At 38.0% G+C, this 21,541-nt stretch overlaps 2 protein-coding genes and 1 pseudogene across 3 annotated transcripts in view; all 3 read right to left on the bottom strand.

The window, feature by feature from the left end:
• Window positions 1–3,349, bottom strand: part of LOC109181186 — a 3,849-nt gene extending 500 nt beyond the window's left edge. The window contains exon 1 of the mRNA XM_019330938.1: window positions 1–3,349. This exon is cut by the window's left edge and continues 500 nt beyond it. Within this exon, the coding sequence (XP_019186483.1) occupies window positions 1–3,349 (3,349 nt within the window).
• Window positions 3,350–9,195: 5,846 nt separating this feature from the next.
• LOC109181544 lies at window positions 9,196–12,910 on the bottom strand (annotated as a pseudogene).
• Window positions 12,911–15,333: 2,423 nt separating this feature from the next.
• On the bottom strand, window positions 15,334–18,861 carry LOC109181546 (receptor like protein 30-like). 2 transcript variants are annotated; one of them, XM_019331365.1, is made up of 4 exons: window positions 18,025–18,858; window positions 15,681–17,208; window positions 15,539–15,615; window positions 15,334–15,422 (listed from the first exon to the last, which is right to left on the bottom strand). In XM_019331365.1, the coding sequence occupies exons 1-3, from the start codon at window positions 18,714–18,716 to the stop codon at window positions 15,553–15,555; spliced, it is 2,283 nt and encodes a 760-aa protein (XP_019186910.1). In that variant the 5' UTR covers window positions 18,717–18,858; the 3' UTR covers window positions 15,334–15,422; window positions 15,539–15,552. The 2 variants fall into 2 exon arrangements, with proteins under 2 accessions (XP_019186910.1, XP_019186911.1); XM_019331366.1 differs by lacking the exon at window positions 15,334–15,422 and having other exon boundaries at window positions 15,537–15,615; window positions 18,025–18,861.
• Window positions 18,862–21,541: the final 2,680 nt, after the last annotated feature.

Genomic DNA, 21,541 nt, shown 5'->3' with positions numbered 1-21,541 from the left:
GTATGGTCCAGGTCACACGTTTCCAAGCTGGAGTGTTCAGAGAATCACTAGGATGAGAGGCTCTGGCAAAGGCTGAATCAATCTCTCTGTGTTGGTTCCTGATCCAACTGATTTTCAAGTTGAGGGGAAGTTCGTGATTGTTGAAAATTGCATCGTTCCTCCATTTCCAGATCCACCAAACCGAGATAGCAAAAAGGTTGGCAGAGCTGGAAGGGAGTCTACCATCATATATGTTCAGAAGGCCTTGATCGAACCACTCCTTAAAGGGGAGGGTGTTCTGTGATGGTGCGAATTCGGGAAGGATATGCGGCCATATATCACGAGCTTTAGGACAGGTTCTTAGAACGTGCTCTATGTCTTCAGCTTTATTGGTGCAAAACCAACAATTGTCATTTGTAGTGAAGCCCCTTTTCAATCTGTTGGTGTTTGTCATTACCTTGTTGTGCCTAACAAGCCATAGAAAGGTCTTGATACGAGTTGGAATTTTTAGCTTCCATATGTTATCCCAAGCCAATTCCTTTGTTGTATTCTGGTTTTTGGATAATAACTCGTAAGCTGATGACACAGAAAACGAACCTGAGATTTCCTCCCTCCAAACAACTTGGTCTTGCAAGTTACCTTCTGGGCAGACGATTGTAGCCGCAATAGCATCGAGCGTGGCGGATTGTAGACAGTTTTCCAAAATATCCCACTTCCAGCCATCAGGTTCTGACCAATAGTCGGCTACAGTAAGCTGGCTAGCTAATTCCGAAATCTGGTATGTGGCCAATTCCCTAAGAGGTCGATCTCCTATCCAAATATCAAGCCAAAAGAGAGTATTTCTACCGTTATGAACTTGGTGTATAGAACCAGCATGAATTACCGGGGCACTTCTTAAGATTCCTTTCCAGGCATTGGACATATTCTGTTTGGGACGCCAAGTTAATGGGTTTGGGTTGGAGATGGCATATTTGCTTTTGAACACTTTAGCCCAAAGAGAATCATCACCTGACATTAACCTCCATCCTAGCTTTGCAAAGAAGGAAATATTCATTTCTTCTAATCTGCGAATACCAAGGCCACCACTGTCCTTACATTGTGTTACCGTGTTCCAATTAACGAGGTTGCATTTCCTCTCCCCTTCCTTCGCACCCCACAAAAAGTTTCGGATCATGCGCTCAATGGATGCGATTACTCCTTTTGGGATGAGGGTGGTCTGCATAGTATAATAGGGGATTGTCGATAGGACTGATTGAGCGAGTACAAGCCTTCCTGCCAGCGAGAGGGACTTTGATCTCCAACCAGCTAGTCTGTTACGAATTTTATCAATGATGCCAGCAAATGTATCAACCTTTAATCTGCCGTGAATGGAGGGAACTCCCAAATATCTACCGAGGTCGTTCACTCTTGGGATGCCTGTCCGATCTAGTACTGCCTGTTGGACATCAGCCTGGGTGTTATTTGAGAAGTAAATGGATGATTTTAGAAGATTAACTCGTTCTCCTGAAGAATTGCCGAATGAATCAAGGCATTGCATCATAATCTCGGCTTGGTTGCTCGAGGCTTCCCCGAATAAAACCATGTCGTCTGCGAACAAAAGATGGGAGATGAGTGGGCCTTGTCTTGACAGCTTTATCCCTTTCCATTGTCCTGCAGAAGTTGCATGCTCTATTAGATGACTTAATCTCTCCATACAAAAAACAAAGAGTAATGGTGATATAGGGTCTCCCTGTCGAATGCCTCGTCCGGGGGTGAACCAATCTGAGCGTTCACCGTTCCATGCTATTGCGATCCTAGGTGAGCGGATGCATGCAAGAATATTTCTTCTCCAACTTTGGTTAAAACCGATATCCTCTAATGTATCTTGGATGAAGTCCCAAGATAGGCAATCATAGGCTTTCTCCAAGTCGATTTTCCAGACCATCCAACCAACAGCCCCTTTCTTTGTCCTAAATGAATTCAGGACTTCTTGGTATAATAGGATGTTGTCAGTTATCTGCCTTCCGGGTACAAAACTGGTTTGGTACATGCCTACTATCTTCTGTGAAATGTTCTTCAGTCTTGAGGTCATGGCTTTCGTGAGTATCTTGTATGTCACATTGCATAGGCCAATTGGGCGGAGCTGTCTAACCGTCTCTGGATTTTCTGTTTTGGGGATTAGAGTGATTATTGTATCATTGCTTCCTTCGGGGAGGGAGCCATTTTCGAAGAACTTGCTAGCGAATGTGACAATTAAGTCTCCCACAATCTGCCATGTCTGTTGGTAGAATCCTGCGCTAAACCCATCGGGGCCAGGGGCTTTGCACGGGCTCATATCGAAGAGTGCTTGTTTAATCTCCTCGGGAGAAAATGGTTTATTTACTTCGCTCCATTCATCATCATGTATAGGAGGGAAGCGTCCGCGAGGTAAGGTGACAGAATGAGCTTGGTCTGCCCTGAAAAGATCTGCAAAAAAACAACGAATATGGTCACGTATTACTGTTTCGTCTGTGATCCAATTACCTGAGTCCTCCCTTAGTTTTGAAATTTTGGAGGAGTTATTCTTTACTGAGGTGGCCACATGGTAGAAATGTGTGTTGCAGTCACCAGATACAATCCATTGTTCTCTAGATCTTTGAAACCAGAGGAGTTCCTCCTGATAAAGTACATCCTCCAATTCATTTCGAAGTTTGCGATCCAGTTTGATCAAATTTGGGCTACATTGCTCGGCCAGTCTTCGTTGGATGCCGCCAAGCCGTGCTGTTAGTCTTCTTTTCCTGTGAGAGATGTTTCCAAAAGTCTCCTTGTTCCAAACAGTAAGAGCTTGGGCCATCAGAGATTTGTTAAGTTCGAGGTCGATGTCCTTGTTCCAAGTCTGATGGATGAATGAATGAAAAAGATGGTGAGCCGACCATGCCATGTTAAACCTGAACGGCCTCGGACTCGGAGTATTGGCTGGCGGCGATGTTCTGATTAAAAGGGGAGCATGGTCCGAATTATGTATGGGAAGGTGTTCGATCAATGAATCTGGAAACATGATCTTCCAGTCTGCGTTGCAAAGGCCGCGATCCAGTCGTGCTCCTCTAAAGGAAGCTTGGTTTGTGCCCCTCATCCATGTAAACTTGGTGCCCAAAAATCCCAAGTCTATAAGTCCTTCCTGAAAAATCCAGTCTGTAAAATCTGCACAACGAGAGCTATGCCAGTTGTCCGGGTTGCTGACTTCATCCGGGCTTGTGACAGAGTTGAAGTCGCCTGCAACTAGCCAAGGTTCGTGGATGCCCATACTTTGTCTTGTTAGGTCAGTGAATAACTTCCTTCTAAGGGTAAGGCTTGGGCTCCCATAGACAGCTGCAAAGGACCATGGTATAGAGTGGACCTCTTTAACTTTCATCAATACAAACTGGGGGTGTGTGAGGCAGATATCCAGAGAGCAACTGCTATCCCAAAAAATCCAGATACCACCTGAGTAGCCAAATGCCTCGACTCTTAGCCAATCCTTAAAACCGAAGCTCGAACAAATGGTATTCGCCTGCACACCTGAAACCTTAGGTTCAAATAAGCATAAAATAGATGGGGAAAAATCCCGGATTAGTTGTTTAAGAGAACGGTGAAACGATTTAGACACCGCCCCTTGACAATTCCAAGTAATAATAATCATGAAAAAATAAAGGATGAGGAATAAATGCACTCAAGCGTGCATGGGATAATCGGCCTCAAGATCTCCAATATTGGAGGAGTTAACCATATCAACTATATTAGCTGCATCATCCATAGCCGTATCTGGTGGTTTAGAGCTTTCCAATGGGTCAGGAGGCTTGTCCGGGGGAACATTTCCCGTTCTCTCCAAGCCAGCCATCATTGATTCATCAGAATGGTGAACCACTGTTGTGGTTATGGTTACGCCTTTGTCAGAACTACGGACGACGGTATGCTCTTGTTCTGCCGTCGCTCGTCTGGGAGTACTTCCCCTGCTGCCTGTGTTTCTGATGGGGCGGATAAGAGGTTGTCTTTGAGGCCTCGGTAGTTCTTGTTGGAGTTCCCCAACCGGTTGCCCTGCCACTGGTAGATTGTGCTGATTCTGGGTCTGTGATGTGATAGGTATACTGCGAAAATGAAACTCTGGAGTGGTCCTGGACGAAGAGGCCATCTGGTGATTGGGAATTGGGTTCAAATTTTCACCGCTCAGGTTGGCGAGCGGCGTAAAGCGGGACTGTGTTTGAAAGATCGGTTGCTGTACCTCTTTTCCTTTAGCGGAACTCTGAGGTCTTTCTGTCGTTGAGGTATTGGCAAGATTAACCCGCTAGTTAGCTTGTCTTGGGCCTCTTCTGTCTTTACGTGTTACGATCATCCAAGGGCCAAATTTTTCCGTGAGATCCGGTCGCTTAGCTTGCTGAACCAATGGTGGTGCCGGTCCTTCCTTCTGCGCCAGTTCGCTTGGGTCGTCATCAGGGGTAGTGTCTGAATTGTTAGATTTGCCGCACTGGTCCAAGCGATGCCCATACAATTCACAGCCAAAACATATGAGATGCATGCCTTCGTATTCAACCGGACGAGCCTTCCCTTCCAGGGAGAATTTTGAGCGCAGACGTCTCGTAATGTCAATTTCTACACAAACTCGTGCAAACCTTCCCTTTGATACGCGACCCGTAGAAGTATCGACTTTCACTGGGCGACCAACTTTTCGAGCCATCTTCTTCAAGATTTCTTCATCATAATATTCAACTGCGATGGTTGGAAAGCGAACCCATACTAGTAATTTGTCAGTTCTTTCATCTAGGGGATCAAAGTCTGGCTTCCATTCTTGTACAACAAGATAGTGGTCAAAGATCATCCATGGACCTGCAAATTTGGCAAATTCGTAATCGCGGAGAGCTTCGAATTTAGCGATGTAGTAGTCGTAATCCAGGGCTATTAGGTCCATTGGGCCCTCCGGCTTCCACATAGCTTTTAGGCGTTGTAGAAGGTACGCATATCCGATTCTCCTTCCTAGAAGACGAATGATTAGCGACCGCCGCCATGGTCTTCTAATCCTCTCCTTTTCTTCATCTGTGATTATAACTACTGGGCAATCATCGTCTATATCATCATCAGCCTTATCGTCTTCCGGTGCCACCGTGAAATTTGTGGATGGGGCTCTGTTTCTTCGTGCCCAAACACCAGCCACATTGGGCGTGAAGGAGGAAGGCGGAGTTCCCCAAGTTTCAGTTTCTTGGGGGTTTGGCACGGAATGCCTTAGCGGAGGCAGATCTAGGCGCGGTGAGCTCAAGGCTGCCCGGAGCGGAGATGAAGGTTCTAGCACAGAGGCGTCCCTTTTCGACTTCTTGGCACTTCGGATGGACAAATCTTGGGTTTCCGGCAGCCGTTGGGAGGCAGTCAACTGGTGGTCAGCAGAGCTAGAATCCATCTCTAGAGAGAGTGTGGTCAAAATGCCAGTGTGGTCAAAAATTGAAAGTTAAAAAATCTTAATATACCAAAAATGCTACTCCCACAATCATGCATAACTCCCAAAAATAATAATTAAAAGATTTTAAATGTACTAAAAATTTACTTAACCACCCAACAAAACTAAATAAACTATAAAATCATATAAATCACCACCGCCCACAACACCAATATCTAAGGTTGTGATTAATTTTCACATATTCATAGAAAGAGGATAAAACTATTAAAATAGGCTCAACTCATCAAATTGGACCCGTGCAGAGACGGAGCTGTCATGGGGTTAGTAGGGGCAGCTGCCATATTGTCAAAAATTAAACAGCCCCAAAACGACGTCGTTTTGGGGATGTGTATATATATAACTTTTTTTTTTTTTTATTAAAAAATTCATTTGTTCCTAAACCAGTAGACCACGCTCCAGCTTCGCGGCTCTGCTTCTCGGTCTCTCCTCTGCGGCTCTGCTTCGCAAATCGCAAGTCGCCACCGCCGACCACTGGCCGTTCTGGGTGGAAGGCATTCGCACTCCGTCATCTCCGTCCGTCCGTCTGTCCATGAGAAGAAGAACAACATAGCAGGCAGCAGCTCGGCAGCTCCGTCAGCTCCACCGTCTCCATGAGTCCACAGTAGTCTTCTTCAGCCGCGGTCCGTCCCTAATCCCTTGGATCTGTTACATCTGTAGTCTGTAGATCAGTTCATTAACTTCATTTTCCCTAATTACTTGCGAATTTTGCCCTAATTACTTTCGCTTTTCTGGATTTTATCTCCCAATTCGTCTCAATCATTGATGTTTTCATATTTATATCTGCGCATGGGATTTGTTTCTGTTGTGTTCATTACATTTTTGTGGAATTTTAACTGAGTAAAAATGCATTTCTAAATTGCAAATAGTAATATGCTTAATTCGTTATTATTATTTTTTTGGTTTTGTTGAAATTCATTACAATATAATGCGTTGCCTTATTTGCATTTTCATGTTTTAGTAAAACTGCTTTGTGAATTTGCAATTTTTAGAACAAAAGTTGTGGCTTTAAGTATCATGTAGAGGATTGTGGTCTAAGTGCTCATGGTTGAGTTGCTTTTTTGCATGATGTTTGCAAATTTTATCCCATGTTTTAGATACATTACAGGCAAGTTTTTCCCATATAGTTATAGTATGAGTGCATGACTAAAACGCATTGGTTGTGTTAGTGAGGAACAATAGTTTTCGGTTTAAACTGTGATTGGCTTTGGTCCCGAGCATTAAAACATTTTGATGTTAGCTAGTCAAGTTGTTATCCAAGCATTTTTTTTTTCTCTAAATTGAATGGTATTTATGAATTAGCTCAAAAAAATGGTGGAAACAACTTCACTCAAAGAATTTCTTTTTCTTTTTCATTTTACCTTCGCTTCTTCGCCCCCACTCAATGAAAATTCTGGCTCCATCCCTGGACCCGTGTAGCCCGTGTTTTAACTGAATTAGGTGGTGAAAATCCCAACTCAGCCCGTTTAACCTAGATTTTATCCGGGCTAAAGGGTTGAACCCGGATCTTTGTCTTCTTCTTCGAACTGTCGAACAATGAACAATTCCTAATCACTTAATCTCTCTGTCTCTCACTTTCTGGCTCTCTGCGAAGACGTCGGAAGCGGAAGACCAGCGACCTCCGAGGCTCCGACCAGCGACTGCGAACTCCAAGTCTCTGACGGCGTCCCGGCGACCTGCGTGCTGCCAGCTCCGCCGCTCTGGTCTCTCTCCCTGTTGGCAGCTGGTTACTGTGGTTCCACTTCCACTGGTTCGTCCTTCACTAATCACTCCTCCCTCTCACATTCGCAATTTCACACTAAACAATTTTTAGTAACTAAGCTTTGTGATTCTGTGAACCGTGAACATAATGTTGAAGTGTTGAACACTTGAACTGTGATTTTCTGAACATAATGTTACTTGTTAATTGTTGATGAGTAGGCTGCTTTCTTGCCTTCTTGATTTCATCGATGCTAATTGCTAAGACATGTATAAATTTTAGATAGTGGGGTGTTTGGTTAAAGGAAGGAAATGAATTGTAATTTGGTGGGAAAAGAATAAGGTAGGAATAATGTAAGAATTCAAATTACATTGTTTGGTAGGAAAGAATAGAATTATTAGGGATGAGAAGGAAAAAAGTAGTATAAAGACTAAAATGTTTTTGTGTAATAATAATAACAATCACCCATGATACTTTTGTCATTTCTTCTATTTTTCTCTTTTCCACAAGCATTGAATTGCAATTCAGGGGTGTTTGGTTGGGAGGAAGGAATTAGGAAGTTAAGGAATTGCAATTCGGTGAGAAAAGAATAAGGTAGGAATAGTGTAGGAATTCAAATTAAATTGTTTGGTATGGAGGAATAAAATTATTGGGGATGAGAAGGAAAAAGTGGTAAAAAGACTAATATGTCATTGTGTAATAATAATAATAACAATCAACAAGGGTATTTTTGTCATTTCTTCCATTTTTTCTTTCCCACAAGCATTGAATTGCAATTCAACAAAAGGAGAGAATTGCAATTCCCTCCAACCAAACAATGTAATTGAAGCCTTCATTGAATTACAATTCAATTACAACTAAATTACACACAACCAAACGCGGGTACTCCATGAATTGCAATCCAACAAAGGAGAAAATTGCAATCCGTCGTTATATCGTGCACCAGTGCGCCCCGCCCTACCCAAAACGACGTTGTTTTGGTGCATTGTCTAAAAAAAAAAATCATCTGTTTCGAATACACATATACTCATAACAGAATACACAAAAACTCATAATTGAATACATATAATCCAACATGATGCATAATACACAGAAACTCTTAACTGAATACACAGAAACTCTTAACTGAATACACAAAAACTCTTAACTAAATACATAGAAACTATTAACTGAATACACATAAACTCTTAACTGGATACACAGAAACTCTTAATTGAATACACAGAAACTCATAACACAATACATAAAAACTTTTAACTGGATACACATAATGGGGTTTGGGTCGTTTGGACAGACGGAGTCATTTTGTTCCTGGACGCACTGAATACACACAATACACAGCAATTGACGTCATTTTGTGCCTGGACGCACATTGCTTTGTGCGCTGTGGTGCACGATATAAATTGCCGTTTCCATATGATCATCTATATGTATGTGTGTGTGTAAATAATAATCTAAATTTCATGAAATTTTAAACTATATATTTTGAGATATATTAAATTTATTTACTAAGATTTAACAAATGTTCTAATTTTTACCATTACGTTCTTATCAAAATGTTCTTCACCTTGTAATGTAATTTTTTTAGAGGAATCTAAAGAAAGTGAATTTATAACTTTTTGAAAATTAGGAAAACATGTTAGCTGGCTTTAATATTTATTAACACAAAAACTAAGACCTCACATCACATAAACACTAACATAATGTGAAGTTGACAGGAATTTCCCACTTGATGGACATATTGACTTTGCCTCTAATTAAAAAAAAAATAAAAAATTAAGTTCACAATAGTTCATTTGTTATCCATTCTTAAAATGTTTCATGATTTATATTACTAACATAACCTCTACGCACTTTTAGCAATGTACTAATCAAGACAATATTGATAAGTGATAACTACAAGGTTACAAGTCTAATTGATTGTATTCTCAGTGGGAACTTGTGGTCCTTTGCTGGCTAGGGTTACAAGGCGAAGTTTATCCATGTAGACCCTCAAGTAGTGATATTATTGCGGAGTTTCGTCATCACTCAAAAAACAAAAAAAAAAAACCTTCCTAACATAAAAACTTACAAACACATTAAAGGGTAGATTTGAAATGTTTATTAATTAAAGCAAATGGTTCTTCACCCAACAACATGCAACACCTCCAAAAGTGATTACACTAATATTAGCAAACCGAGAAGAAGGATATAGTAGACTTACTATAGTACAAAACATGCAAACATGCACTAGCTAGGAGCTATCACCATCATAATCACTGAGCTAAGCATTCACACCTACAAAATGAAGTGGAGTGAATGATGGGCTTAAGAAGAAGTGCTTAGTGTGTTATCAACAGGGTTTATATGAAAAATTTGTATAAAATTGGAGGTAATCAAGCTTACCTGCAGGCTGCAGCTTAGATTGATTGGATTATATTCTGTTCCTGCGAACTCTGCTTCTTGGTTTCAGAGATTTTCTTCCTCGTTGTCGTGGACTGAAATGCGCAACTAAAACATTATCAAGTTGTTGGTATGCTTCCCTGCATCTCTTGTTATGCAAAACCATCCAAAGGTACACACCTAAACCCACAATGAATCCCAAAGCAGAAGTTACATATTCCCATTTGATCTCAGGTTGGGCACCACCCAATTCTATCTCAGATTCGCCACCACTAGAACTTGTTGGAGATTTGCAACTTTTTGAGAGAGGAAAACCGCACAGTTCTTGATTACCTAGGTAGGTATCTGGTCCAAATGTGTTAAGTTGATTACCTGTTGGAATCATACCAGAAAGTCTGTTGAATGATAGATTCAAGTCAGAAAGGAATGTGAGTTTCACGAGCTGTGTCGGGATCTCTCCATCTAGCTGGTTTGCTGAAAGGTCTAAGGATTCAATCCTTTTAAGATTTCCGATTGCTTCAGGGATATTCCCCGTGAGAGCATTGTGTGATAGGTTGAGAAAGTAAAGTGATGTGAGAGCTCCAATGGTATTTGGTATGATTTCATGGAAATTATTGCTTGAGAAATCAATAGTTGTAAAGGCTCTGAGAATTTTCACCAGTTCCATCTCAACCCCCTTCACGGTTAACATTACTGTATCTTGGTAGTAGAAGTTATTGAGTCTCAAGTAGTCAAACCTGATGTTGCCCCCAGATTGCGTAGCGTTATCTTCATCAACAGTCATTCCTTTCCAATTTAACAACTTTGGGGAGAGTTCTCCACTGAAATTATTGGAAGCAATATCAATAATCTGAAGATTTGGCCACATATTGTTGGCATTAACACAGTGAAGGTTACCATGGAACCCATTGGATCGCAAGACTACCACACGCAGGCTTGATAAATTCTTCAATGGGCATGGAAAGGTATCTACAATTTTGTTACCCCCTAAATTTAGAACTTCTAAGGATGCGCAATTGATTAGAGAACTTGGAATCCTCCCTTCTAAGACATTCCTGCCGAGGTCTAATGTTTGTAGAGCACAGTTACTTGGAAACAAATCAGGTATGTTACCGGTGATTTGGTTTTTACCAAGGTTTAGTACTGCGAGGTACTTAAAATTGCTGAATAGACAGGATGGAAGTATGCCATTCAGCTTATTGTTGGATAAATCAAGCACCTTTAGATAGCTTGCATTGCATATGGATTCAGGAATTTCCCCAGTGAAGCTATTATTTGAAAGAGACAAGAAAGAAGCAAATGGAGCATAACTTCCAAGATCAAATGGGATGGAACCATTGAAAAAATTGTTTGAGTAATCAAGATACGTAGCACCCAGGGCTGTGGCTACTCCAATGGGAAGTTGGCCTTGCAGTTGATTTGAGTGCAAGTCCAGTACTGAATACTACTTGGAATTCTGTAAGGCTTTTCTAGACCATCTAAGAAATTGTGGGAAAGATTGAGATGATCCAGACTTCCATTACCCACATTCCATATCCAGTTTGGTATTTCCCCTCTAATCTCATTGTCTGACAGGTCTAATTGGATCAAACTTGATTGATTTCTAAGGTCAAGAAACTTTTGCAATCCACAAGAAGACATTTCCAAAATAGTAATCTGGGGTAAGAATGAGGTAGTGGTTGAACTACCACTACTTATGTCAACTGACAAGTTGTTGTGAGAAAGCTCAAATCTTGTGAGGTTCTTGAGATTTTGGAGACTTTCAAACATAAACCTTCCACTGAAGGAGTTGGAAGAAAGTAATAGCACATTCAGCTTTGGAAGTTCAAAAAAGAACTTTGGAATGGAGCCATTTAGAAGGTTATAACTCAAGGCGAGCTCATGTAATTGAGAGGCAGATGCATTAAGGTATTCATCAACTTGACCATCAAATTTATTGTTGGAAAGCACAAGATTCTGCAAAGATGGAAGTGAAAAAAGAGATGGGGGAATTCTTCCGGAGAGTAAATTAGACCCTAAATATATATTCACAATTTCTGAAAGGCCTCCGAAATGCTTGGAAGAAAGTGAACCAGTTAGGCCATTACGAGATAAGTCTATGTGGTTAAGGTTCTTTGACCATCGGAAATGTGGGATTGAGCCAGTGAAGTTGTTAACTGAGAAATCCACGTAAATAAGACTGGTAAGTTGTGCCATTGAAGAGGGAATTGATCCACTGAAATTACAGACAGAGAGATCAATCCTGGACAAGTTGCTAAGATTACTAATGGATGCTGGCAAGGAACCAGAAAATTGAGTTTCAGATACTGAAATCATTTTAAGTGATCCATTCTTGGGAAATGATGGGAAACTGCCACTAAGGTTCTGATTGTTTGCCAAACTTAATTCCTGTAAACCTTGTATATGAAATATCTCTCTTGGAAATGCTCCCTGCAGATTACAGGAGCTGAGGCTTAAGGTCTTCAGGTTCAAGAAATTTGCAAAGAATTTTGGAACTGTACTGGAAAAATCATTAACATCCAGATAAATTTCAGAAAGGAAACGGAGTTTCGAAAGGGAAGGATGAATTGGACTTGAAACTCGACAGCTTTGCAAGCTCAACACTCTTAAATTAGGCAGAGATGAAGACAAGGCCTGACACCATTCACTCCTTTGAGCTGAAAGATCAACACCATCAAGATAAAGTTGTCTGAGTTGTATAGAGTTTTCAAAGAATTGCTTTAGATTTGGATTCTCAAGTCTAAGTGGTGGACCTATTGGGAAGGGGGCTGAGAGGTCAAGAGTAACTAACCTTGTCAGCCTTGATATCCCATTCGGAATCTGCCCTCCAAAACCAGCATTATTTGACAGATTAAGATATGTCAACTTGGTAAGATTATAAATCTGAACCGGAAATGGAGTTGAGTTGAAGGTGTTGAAAGCCAAATTTAGCCTCTCCAGGTATTCAAGCCTGAATAGACTACTTGAATTCTCAAAACCACCTTCTGTAATGGCTTCATTGTCAAGAATCAAACCGGTAACATGACCTGAATCATCACACTCGACGCCAGGCCAGTAACAACAGTCGTGTGTAGTGTTCTTATTCCAGTTCACAAGCTTGGTTGAAAATGTTGAGTCGAACTTCAGGCTACTCCGCAACTCCAACAACAACATTTTCTGCTCGCCCATGCATTGAGCTGCCACCAATGAGATGTTGAAGCCACATATTATATGCAGCAAAGATATCAAGAAAAGCCATGGAAAGAGTGGTGTTTTCATTGTTGGGCAACCAAAAGGTAGGCTAAAATCTGTGTTTTGGGGAAGCTAGTTTTGAAGTGAATGAGAAAAGTGTCCGGGGTGACTAGTGAGATATATAGATTAACATTATATTATTTCAAGTTTTTTAGTCAAATTTGATGTCTAATTTTGGGTTTGATCTACTGTTGCAGAAACCCATCTTCTTGTCAAAGTCAAGGTTTATGTCAAAGTCGTCTCAGTGTTTCATCTTGACTGGCAAGTTGAATTGATTGGTTTTGCACAACTTCTAAGAAATTCGTTTATTATGGAACTCCAAATATTCAGCTTATAGGTTCACAGTTGATTGCCAAATCCAATAAATATTTATTAAATAAAAATTAAGGGGGTGTATTCCATCATAACTTTCATAGAGTTTTAAAGACTATTATGAACTTTAAAAGTTTGGAGGTATTCAATTCAAACTTTTAGAGAGTCTTTAAAAGTCAGGCGGTATTCAATCAAGATTTTTAAAGAGTCTTTAAAAGTCGTGTGGTATTCGATTAAGACTTTTAAAGGGTTTTTAAAAGTCACGGTATTCAAAAAGTTATGAACTTTTGTAGACTATTTAATTTTAAGACTTTTGTAGACTTTCTTTTCTCAAATATAAATAGTTGAATCCAACCATCAACCCCAAGATTTTAAATTTTCTTTCTAACAACTTTGAATCTTTTCTCTCTCTATTTAAACTCTATTTTTTCTCCCTATTTAAACTCTATAAACCTATATATCTAAATTCAATAAAATTATTTTTTTCTTCATTATCCTATATTTTCCTCATACCTAAACTCTACCAATTTTTCTCTCTCCTAAACTTTAGAATCTTCATCGAAAAATTCGAAATAATATTATTTTTACTTCATTATTGATTGTTTATATTGATTTTTATTTTTTTTCTATGAATATTTTATCACTAACTTTCTCTAATTCTTCCTAAATACATGAACAAAGCAAATTTTTTCATAGTCAAATTTTAGTATATGTTTCATAATATTCATATAAATACTTATATATTTTGATTTTTATTCTTTTTATGTTTATATTCGTAATATATATATATATATATATATATATATATATATATATATATATATATATATATATATATATATATATATAAATTTTAACAAGTTACTACAAATAGCGAATTACTGTTCGCAACAACAATTTGTGGTTGCAAACAATAGCACCTTGTTGTTGTTCGCAGTATCAAATTGATATTGCAAATAATATATAGTTCTTTGCGTGATGCTTAGTAATATATCAAGTATAATTTTATATATATTATTAATATTTGATTTTTTTTTATTTTTTTATTTTATGCAACTTGTAATCATATTTTTAAATATTTTATTTGATCAAGTCTTTTATTATACATTTTATTGTTCAATATTGTTATGAATTTCTAATGAAATAGTTTTATTTTTGATGATGTTTATTAATAATATATATAAGTAATTAGCATATAAGTCTCAGCATACTATGGATAAAAATAATAATGTTGAGAATGTTGATGTTGGTGAAGAACTATATAATAAGAAGAATTTTATGATATATTATAAATGTTTTGTAAGAAAATTGTAAATGATAAGAATCAAAATCATTGAAAGTTTGTAAGGATGTATTCAATTTAGAATTTCAATGACTTTTGTAGACTTTTAAAATTAAAAAGTTGAATATTTTTTATATAGACTTTTATAGAGTCTTATAAAGTTTTAAAAAGTTTTGAACAATTCTATGAAAGTCAATCAAAGTTTATTAAAATCTATCCAAAGTCTTTAAAACTTTACAAAAGTCAAGATTGAATACACCCCCGTAAGACCTCACATCAAATAATAAAAAAAAAAGAAAAAAAAAGAAGACCTCATATCACATATGTTTGTTAGAGCTTATAATTTATTTTAAACTACAAATAAGATAAGAAAAAAAAAGAAGACCTCATATCACATATGTTTGTTAGAGCTTATAATTTATTTTAAACTACAAATAAGATATAAGCTTTGTATTTTCAAAAAAGTTAGGCAGAGGTGTCAAATATTTTGTGTAGAAAAATATTTTTTTTTTTTGTAATTTTTTTCTTAATTACATATTTGGTCTTTTGGATGAGTAAAAACGATCAAATTACTCAGTAATCCAATGCCACCCCATAGTAGACACCATTGCACCGATTTGGTAATTCTAGGCAGCCAAATAGGGGTGGAAATAGGTCAGGTTGAACCAGAACTTAATAAATTAGACTTGTAGCAATTCACTAATCAAGATTATTCGGATTTCATAATAAAGAAAACCTTCCTAACACAAAAACTTATGAACACATAATAAAAGGGTAGATTTGAAAAGTTTAAAGCAAATGGTTCTTCACCCAACAACATGCAACTCCAAAAGTGAATATAATTTTCGGATCAAGCCCTTATTACTATGTCAATAATTCTAACTAGTATTGAAAACACAACTTTAATTGTTTTCTTATACTTACGTAGTAATCACTGTTACATCCCGATGACAGGATGTTAGACTCAACTCAATAATACTTAAATATTGTCTAATTGATAACACAGGATATAGTAGACTTGCTGGAGTACATACAAACCATGCAAACGTGCACTAGCTAGGAGCTATCACCATCACAATCACTGAGCTAAGCATTGGCACCTACAAAATGAAGTGGAGTGAATAATGGGCTTAAGAAGAAGTGCTTAATTGGTTTGTAATCAACAGTACGTGTTTATATGAAAAATTTGTATAAAATTGGAGGTAATCAAGCTTACCTGCAGGCTGCAGCTTAGATTGATTGGATTATATTCTGTTCCTGCGAACTCTGCTTCTTGGTTTCAGAGATTTTCTTCCTTGTTGTGGTGGACTGAATAATAGCCGTACTAAAACATTGACAAGTTGTTGGTATGCTTTCTTGCATCTCTTGTTATGCAAAAGCATCCAAAGGTACATGCTTAAACCCACAGAGAATCCCAAAGCAGAAGTTACATATTCCCATTTGATCTCAAGTTGGGCACCACCCAATTGTATCGCAGATTCGCCGCCACCCAAACTTGTTGGAGATTTGCAACTTTTTGAGAGAGGAAAACCGCACAGTTCTTGATTGCCTAGGTAAGAATCTGGTCCAAATGTATTAAGTTGATTACCGGTTGGAATCACACCAGAAAGTCTGTTGAATGATAAATTCAAGACTGAAAGGAATGTGAGTTTCGCAAGCTCTGCTGGGATCTTTCCATTTAGTTGGTTTGCTGAAAGGTCTAAGGACTCAATTGTTTTCAGATTTCCAATTGTTTTGGGGATATTCCCTATGAGAGCATTGTGTGAGAGGTTGAGAAAGTAAAGTGATGTGAGAGCTCCAATGGTATTTGGTATGATTCCATGGAAATTATTGCTTGAGAAATCAATAGATGTAAAGACTTTGAGAATTTTCACCAGTTCCATCTCAGCCCCTTTCACGGTTAACATTACTGTATCTTGGTAGTAGAAGTTATTGAGTCTCAAGTAGTCAAACCTGATGTTGCCCCCAGATTGCGTAGCGTTATCTTCATCAACAGTCATTCCTTTCCAATTTAACAACTTTGGGGAGAGTTCTCCACTGAAATTATTGGAAGCAATATCAATAATCTGAAGATTTGGCCACATATTGTTGGCATTAACACAGTGAAGGTTACCATGGAACCCATTGGATCGCAAGACTAGCACACGCAGGCTTGATAAATTCTTCAATGGGCATGGAAAGGTATCTACAATTTTGTTACCCCCTAAATTTAGAACTTCTAAGGATGCACAATTGATTAAAGAACTAGGAATCCTCCCTTCTAAGACATTCCTGCCGAGGTCTAATGTTTGTAGAGCACAGTTACTTGGAAACAAATCAAGTATGTTACCGGTGATTTGGTTTTTACCAAGGTTTAGTACTGCAAGGTACTCAAAATTGCTGAATAGACAGGATGGAAGTATGCCATTCAGCTTATTGTTGGATAGATCAAGCACCTGTAGATAGCTAGTATTGCATATGGATTCAGGAATTTCCCCAGTGAAGCTATTATTTGAAAGAGACAAGAAAGAAGCAAATGGAGCATAACTTCCAAGATCAAATGGGATGGAACCATTGAAAAAATTGTTTGAGTAATCAAGATACGTAGCATCCAGGGCTGTGGCTACTCCAATGGGAAGTTGGCCTTGCAGTTGATTTGAGTGCAAGTCCAGTACTAAAATACTTCTTGGAATTGTGTAAGTCTTTTCTAGACCATCTAAGAAATTGTGGGAAAGATTGAGATGATACAGACTTCCATTACCCACATTCCATATCCAGTTTGGTATTTCCCCTCTAATCTCATTGTCTGACAGGTCTAAATGGATCAAACTTGATTGATTTCTAAGGTCAAGGAACTTTTGCAATCCACAAGAAGACATTTTCAAAATATTAATCTGGGGTAAGAATGAGGTGGTTGAACTACCACTACTTATGTCAACTGACAAGTTGTTGTGAGAAAGCTCAAATCTTGTGAGGTTCTTGAGATTTTGGAGACTTTCAAACATAAACCTTCCACTGAAGGAGTTGGAAGAAAGTAATAGCACATGCAGCTTTGGAAGTTCAAAAAAGAACTTTGGAATGGAGCCATTTAGAAGGTTAGAACTCAAGTCGAGCACATTTAATTGAGAGGCAGATGCATTAAGGTATTCATCAACTTGACCATCAAATTTATTGTTGGAAAGCACAAGATTCTGCAATGATGGAAGTGAAAAAAGAGATGGGGGAATTCTTCCGGAGAGTAAATTAGACATTAAATCTATATTCACAATTTCTGAAAGGCCTTCGAAATGCTTGGAAGAAAGTGAACCAGTTAGGCCATTACGAGATAAGTCTAAGTAGTTAAGGTTCTTTGACAATCGGAAAAGTGGGATTGGGCCAGTGAAATTGTTAAATGAGAAGTCAACATAAATAAGATTTGTAAGTCTTGCCATTGTAGAGGGAATTGATCCACTGAAATTGCAGTTGTAGAGGTCGATCCTAGACAAGTTGCTAAGATTACTAATGGATGCTGGCAAGGAACCAGAAAATTGAGTTTCAGATACTGAAATCATTCTAAGTGATCCATTCTTGGGAAATGATGGGAAACTGCCACTAAGATTCTGATTGTTTGCCAAACTCAATTCCTGTAAACCTTGTATATGAAATATTTCTCTTGGAAATGCTCCCTGCAGATTACAGGAGCTGAGGCTTAAAGTCTTCAGGTTCAAGAAATTTGCAAAGAATTTTGGAACTGTACTGGAAAGATCAACACCATCAAGATAAAGTTGTCTGAGTTGTATAGAGTTCTCAAGCAATTGCTTTAGATTTGGATTCTCAAGTCTAAGTGGAGGACCTATTGGGTAGAGGACTGAGAGGTCAAGAGTAACTAACCTTGTCAGCCTTGATATCCCATTCGGAATCTGCCCTCCATAACCAGCATTTGACAGATTAAGATATGTCAACTTGGTAAGATTATAAATCTGAACCGGAAATGGAGTAGTTGAGTTGAAGGAGTTGAAAGCCAAATTTAGCCTCTCCAGGTATTGAAGCCTGAATAGACTACTTGAATTCTCAAAACCATCAACTGTAATGGCTTCATTATCAAGAATCAAACCGATAACATGACCTGAATCATCACACTCGACGCCAGGCCAGTAACAACAGTCGTGTGTAGTGTTCTTATTCCAGTTCACAAGCTTGGTTGAAAATGTTGAGTCGAACTTCAGGCTACTCCGCAACTGCAACAACAACATTTTCTGATCACTCATGCATTGAGCTGCCACCAATGAGATGTTCAAGCAGCATATTATACGCAGCAAAGATATCAAGAAAAGCCATGGAAGGAGTGGAGTTTTCATTGTTGCACAACTGCTAAAATCTGTGTTTTGGGGAAGCTTTAATTTGAAGTGAATGAGAATAGTGAGATAGATTAACATTATATTATTTCAAGTTTTTTAGTCAAATTTGATGTCTAACTTTGGGTTCGATCTACAGTTGCAGAAACCAATCTTAGCTTGTCGATCAAAGTCACCGTTAAGTCTATGTCAAAGTCGTCTCAGTGTTTCATCTTGACTGGCAAGTTGAATTGATTGGTTTTGCACAACTTCTACAAAATTCGTTTATTATGGAAGTCGATATATTCACCTGATATTATAGGTTCACAGTTGATTGCCAAATCCAAGAAATAAATGCAAATACTCGTAATTCATAACAATCAAAATGTTTATGACATCATGTTTTGTCCCGTTTGCATTGGGCTGATCTAATTAAGGAGTAAAGTGCTGATCATATTAGTTTTTCATATGAGAGACGGTTTTGAACTCCTAATCTTTCTTAAAAAATGAGAAGGCATGACCACTAACGCCAATCAAGTTGGTTAGCAAGTAATAAATTAATGAGAAAATGGTCAAATAGATCCCTAAACTTTACCCCAAAGGTCAATTAGGCCCCTAAACTTAAAAAAGGTTCAATTAAATACTCAAACATGTTAAATTGGATCAATGAAGTCCAAAAACCGGTAAATGACCTGTTATTATAGGTCATTTCAATACCGACGACGAATTCCAGCCACCGGTGACAATTTCCGGCCGTCCGATCTTCTTAAGATAATTGCAGGAGAAACAGTGGACAGTTATTATGACTTTTGAGATTGATAAATTGGTTGATTTTTGTAGTATTATTTTAAAATCATACTAACATTATTTTAGGAATTTTTTTTTTTTGATAGAATGCAAATAATATTTTTGTGGTCAAGGTCATTGAGACTTTGTCTCAAAGACCAAAATTTTCTCATCATTATTTATTGCAGCCAGCAATGAGGAAAATGATTTTTCTATTATTATAATTCAATCTAAGGTAAGATATGAAAATACATAATTGTTGTAAATACATCTATTTGATGGTTGTAACTTCATATTCCCTGAAATTTTCTGATTAGTTGTAAATTTCGGATAATGCTGAGTTCCAGAATATTATAGAGGGGGGGAGTTGTAGATGGAGAACCAAAGGAGTCTAAAATTTATTTAGGAATACTGATTGTTGCGATCACTTGGATAATCAGGTCGTTGATCATGGGAATCAACATCTATTACCTTGCAGAGAAGTTAGTTACTTTCCTCAAGAACAGTGATATGAAGATGGTGGGCAAACAAGGTCTTCTTTGGAATCTTGGGGTTCACGGGATTGTTGGTCACTTGGGTAGTATCACATACCTAGTCATCCAAGAAAACGAGGAACGCACCCACCTTCTCGCACTCACTGCCATTGATGGGTCGTCACCAAACGACAACGAGCCAAGTCTACCCCGAGAGGACATTCGAAGCATATATGCAACTGCCGGAGAAGAGGTCTACTTCATATGTGGAGTGAAGGAGTAAAAGTTGCATCATTGTATAGGTAGGAAGATATAAATGACAACCTAGGTGGAAGTAGAGGTAGCAACATGGATAGTCGTTGGTGTTTTATGTCCTATATGTGCTTACATGTTTTCTTTCCATTTTTATGTTAAGGTTTTAGATATCATAAATTGTACGTGTGTGCTGTGTTATTAATGTTAACTAGTAATTTCACACACGCAGTACACACGGCGCACGCACACCGCACGACACACGCACGCTAAGTTGATTGTATGGCGCGCACATACTTTCAGTAAAAAATGAGGCTTTAATTTGTTCAAGTCCAAGTCTGAGCAGCTCTCCTGATACTCCTCGCTCAACTTTGGAATATTGCAAACTGCACCACTCACCGATATAACGCACATGTTAATGATAAAGGCCACTATTAAAGCTATGTCACTCTCGATCAGGTAAAATGTGCAGGCCTCCTACAAATAACTCAGATGGTCAACTATCAGCATAATTGTTTCCAAATAGTTAAAAAAAATTACGAAAAGCTTCAGAAAATGTAGCAAACATCTTTGAGCTAGCACGACTGAAGTTCATATCATTATGCACATAAGGTAGTCTTAATAAGGATCGTGCATGTTACGTAATTTTCCGATGGGACCAATAAGAAAGCAAAGTTCATGTGCAATATTTTCAAAGATAAAACATAGTTTTATACATTATTTAAAGATGTTGGAATTTTCCTAGAAAGCACCAAAGCTGAATGGAGGAAAATATTGTTCCTAAAACAATTGCAATGTATTAAGATGTCAATCATGACATAACTCAACTGCAAATTATGTCCAACAAATTATATTACAGTAAATTGAATCATATCGAAGGTAGCTCATCTCAGTCACACATAAATCATTTCACATCAGAGCTTCTTGCTCACAGCCATTGTAGTTAAGTAACACTTATTTAACATCACAACTATTCATTCCTAGTATTTGCTACCCATAAAATTTAAGGAAAATGATAGAACTCAAACATCAATATTAAATTGAGTTTCTTAAAAATTAAAGCTATTCTCTCCCCCGGCCTTCCTCCCAATCTAGTATTCTGCTGGCCTCAAAATTTTCTCTACCATAAACCCAAACCCAATATTATCCACACAAAATGGCATAAAGCCTTAAATTTTTTTTCAAGAAATTATCAAATGGCATAAACCACTTCCTATGTTTTAGCGTATAGACAGACAGTGAGACAGACTGTACATCGACAATAATAATAATAATAATAATAATAATAATAATAATAATAATATATTTTTGTGATTCTTTATCAACTAAAATCACAAGACAGTATTTACTTAAAGCACAGTTTCATGTAATAGCTATGTGTTTACTTCGTCACTTAAAAAATGAAGAATGAATGGC

This window comes from Ipomoea nil, unplaced genomic scaffold (genome assembly GCF_001879475.1).
Source record: "Ipomoea nil cultivar Tokyo-kokei standard unplaced genomic scaffold, Asagao_1.1 scaffold1043, whole genome shotgun sequence".
Lineage (NCBI taxonomy): Eukaryota > Viridiplantae > Streptophyta > Magnoliopsida > Solanales > Convolvulaceae > Ipomoea > Ipomoea nil.
Note: the sequence above shows the minus strand (reverse complement) of the source record. Positions and strands in the feature narration are given on the sequence as shown.